At 42.6% G+C, this 2,887-nt stretch overlaps 1 protein-coding gene across 1 annotated transcript; it reads left to right on the forward strand.

Moving 5' to 3' along the window:
• Window positions 1-234: 234 nt before the first annotated feature.
• On the forward strand, window positions 235-779 carry LOC108133748 (huntingtin-interacting protein K-like). The gene has a single exon (XM_043213624.2). It carries the CDS (start codon window positions 305-307, stop codon window positions 677-679), a length of 375 nt encoding a protein of 124 aa, XP_043069559.1. The 5' UTR covers window positions 235-304; the 3' UTR covers window positions 680-779.
• Window positions 780-2,887: the final 2,108 nt, after the last annotated feature.

The raw sequence follows: 2,887 nt of genomic DNA on the forward strand, positions 1-2,887 counted from the left end.
AATCCATGTCACCGCAAAGTCATTTTTCAAGGAACACCATTTCGAGATATTCGCGTTTAAAGTTTCAAGTTCAGTTCAAGGCAGCAATGAGGCGCGCGGTTAGGAGCGCTGTTACTTTTTTTCTACTGCTCCAATCTCTATGAAAATTTGGGAAAATGTTCCTAAGAAGTTTTTCTTCAAGATAAAGCAAGACAAAAATTTTCGATTTTTTGAAAATAAAAAAGGTATATAAGAATCGCACGAAGTGCCGATTATAAACTAAATATTTCGCATAAATTAAATAAAATTAACTTAAATTGTAAAAATGGCTGATGCAGAACACGAGGTCAACGGCACGGAAGTGGAGGATGACGAGCAAGACAGCAACCAAAAAAAGTCTGATGTGAAAAGACACGACGGCGGTGCGGCAGATCTGGAAAGGGTGACGGACTATGCCGAAGAAAAAGAAATATCCGCTGCTAATATTTCCAGCGCCATAGAGCAATTTGGCAAACAGCGTAATAAAGAGAATGAACTGCGAGTGGCCAAGGAGAAGGAGCTCCAAAAAGTCCAGGTCAAAAAGGAGGACATAGAGTTGATTATGAACGAGTTGCTGGTCAGCAAGGCGCAAGCCGAGAAAGTGCTGAGGGAACAGAGCGGTGACGTGGTGGCTGCCCTGGAAGCCATCATCAGTAACTAAGATACTCTGGGTTCCTGGCGTCTTGGCCGTCAACCGTCGTCTGACTTTTTACGTAGCATAACAACACTGCTTTATTTGTACATTTATAAGCTCTAGCGAAGATGAATATAACCCCTTAAGCTATTTCTAGCCTATTTTTCTATTAATTTAGCTATTTGATTCCATGAAATTCTGGCAACACTGGACCAAACAGTCAGGCGGCATCGAAGAACTGCGCAATCGCAGCAGCCAAGACTAAAGGAGATATGATCCCCAACTGGCTTTTCCCTTTTAACCCTAGCTGAAGCGGTAGCTGACAAATCGACAGCTCCAGCTGGGCCACAGCGCTCGCCTGAGCCAATCGGAACTGGAGAGCCGCCGCGCAGATCTGCGCGATTATAAATAATGCCTGAAAATGTAATACATATATGCTTGCGCGTACATAAAAGATTCTTTGACCAATTTCGGTGGCGAGACGGAGTGCATCCAGCTTCTAGTACGTCAGAACGGAAAGATGAAAAGGGAAAACATAGCTCCAAATATAATAACCGAACCAGTCCTTGAGGAGAATGAAATTCAAGAGCTCTTAGATGCAAGAAACAGCTAGGTGCATTGGGAATTATAAGATGGATGGACCGAGCCGAAATCAAAGGCCAACATACTTTCAAACAAAGCTAGCAGTCCTGGAAGAAGCTTGGGACCGACGGCCGTCCCAAGTTAATGCAAAGCACGAGTCGTAAGAAAGACGCTAAAGATCAGGTCGAAGATCAGTGTCAGGAGTACTCCACATGGATAAAAGATTTTCCGGGCTATGCCGTCGTCCAGGACAACTAGGAGAGTCAGTAAGAGCCGCTCTGTGAAACTTAAGAGCATCCGAGGGTGTGCCTAGAAACTTGCTCAAATCATTATCGATTCAAGTCGAGGACCACCTGACCTTCTTTGAGGAAAAGGAAGATCCAATAGACAGTGGATACAACAAGCAGGCATACCTGAAGCTACATACCAGCAGAGGTGCAGAACGCCCCTATGGCCAAGGGTAGCCCGTCGCTGAATCGCAGTGATGTTCAAACGCCCCGGATAAATATTCCAAAGTTTGATGGGAATATCATGAAGTGGAACAATTCCACGATATGTTTTCCTATATAGTCCATGAAACTATCATGCCAGCAGTGAAAAAAAATTTGGTACCTCAATTCCGCGCTATCCGGCAATTGGGAGAGGCTGATACACCACATTGAGCTAAATGCGCCACATTGAGCAACATGCTTGGAGCATAATAGTGGGATCCTACGATAATCCTCGGCTCATAGCGAATTCACTCATCCGTCGAACTCCCGTTAGATCTCCAATCAAAATGGAAAAATTATCGCTCCGACCTTCAAGCATTGAACAAATTGCGAATCCCAAGACACATATTTGATGAAAATGTTCCAGTCACACAGGAACTACGCACCTTTGTGGACTCCTCAAAGAAAGTCTAAGAAGCAGCAATATACGTACGAGAAAAGTTCAAAAATAAGCAAACCTCGCAGCACATGTTCGCAGCAGTTCTAGGGGCAGAGCTCACACATAGAGTCAGACAGGATATACGTTTGTCTTTGGACAAAGTTGTTGGCTACTTTTGGACAGACTCATCCGTCGTTTTGCGTTGGATAAACGCAGCGGTGTCCAACTACTACACGTTTGTGGCAAATCGGATAGCCAATATTCAAGAAGTAACGGAGCAGTTTCAATGGCGCCACGTATCATCCGCTAATTTTAATGCTGATGAATACATCAATAGTCCAGAGGAACTACTGCCAGCAGGCTAGCACATAATATATGGTTCTACGGTCCTCTATTCTTGGATGGATCTAGGGAGAACTGGGCTAACATGCCAGTTATTTTTTCGTACAGTTTGGAGCAGAAGACAAAATTCGTCAGCCGCAAAATATACAACTTTGGCGATATTGTTACGAGTTTTATTGGGGCCAAAAATAAATTAAAGGAGTTAGAAAATGTCTTTTCACCACTGACGTTCTTCATCTTTGTCAACCCTTTATCAACTTCACCCTAGAGCTAGCCAAGAATGTTAAGTCAGAGCTTTTATTATTAAATTAAAAAATATTTTAAACAATAAACCAATGATTACAAGTTACAACAACTTGTGATTTTTAATCTTACATTCATTAAAATGCCTAAAAAAAAGGAAAAAACAATTTTATTTGCAATTTTCGTTAAGAACCCTGC

This window comes from Drosophila bipectinata, chromosome 4 (genome assembly GCF_030179905.1).
Source record: "Drosophila bipectinata strain 14024-0381.07 chromosome 4, DbipHiC1v2, whole genome shotgun sequence".
NCBI lineage: Eukaryota > Metazoa > Arthropoda > Insecta > Diptera > Drosophilidae > Drosophila > Drosophila bipectinata.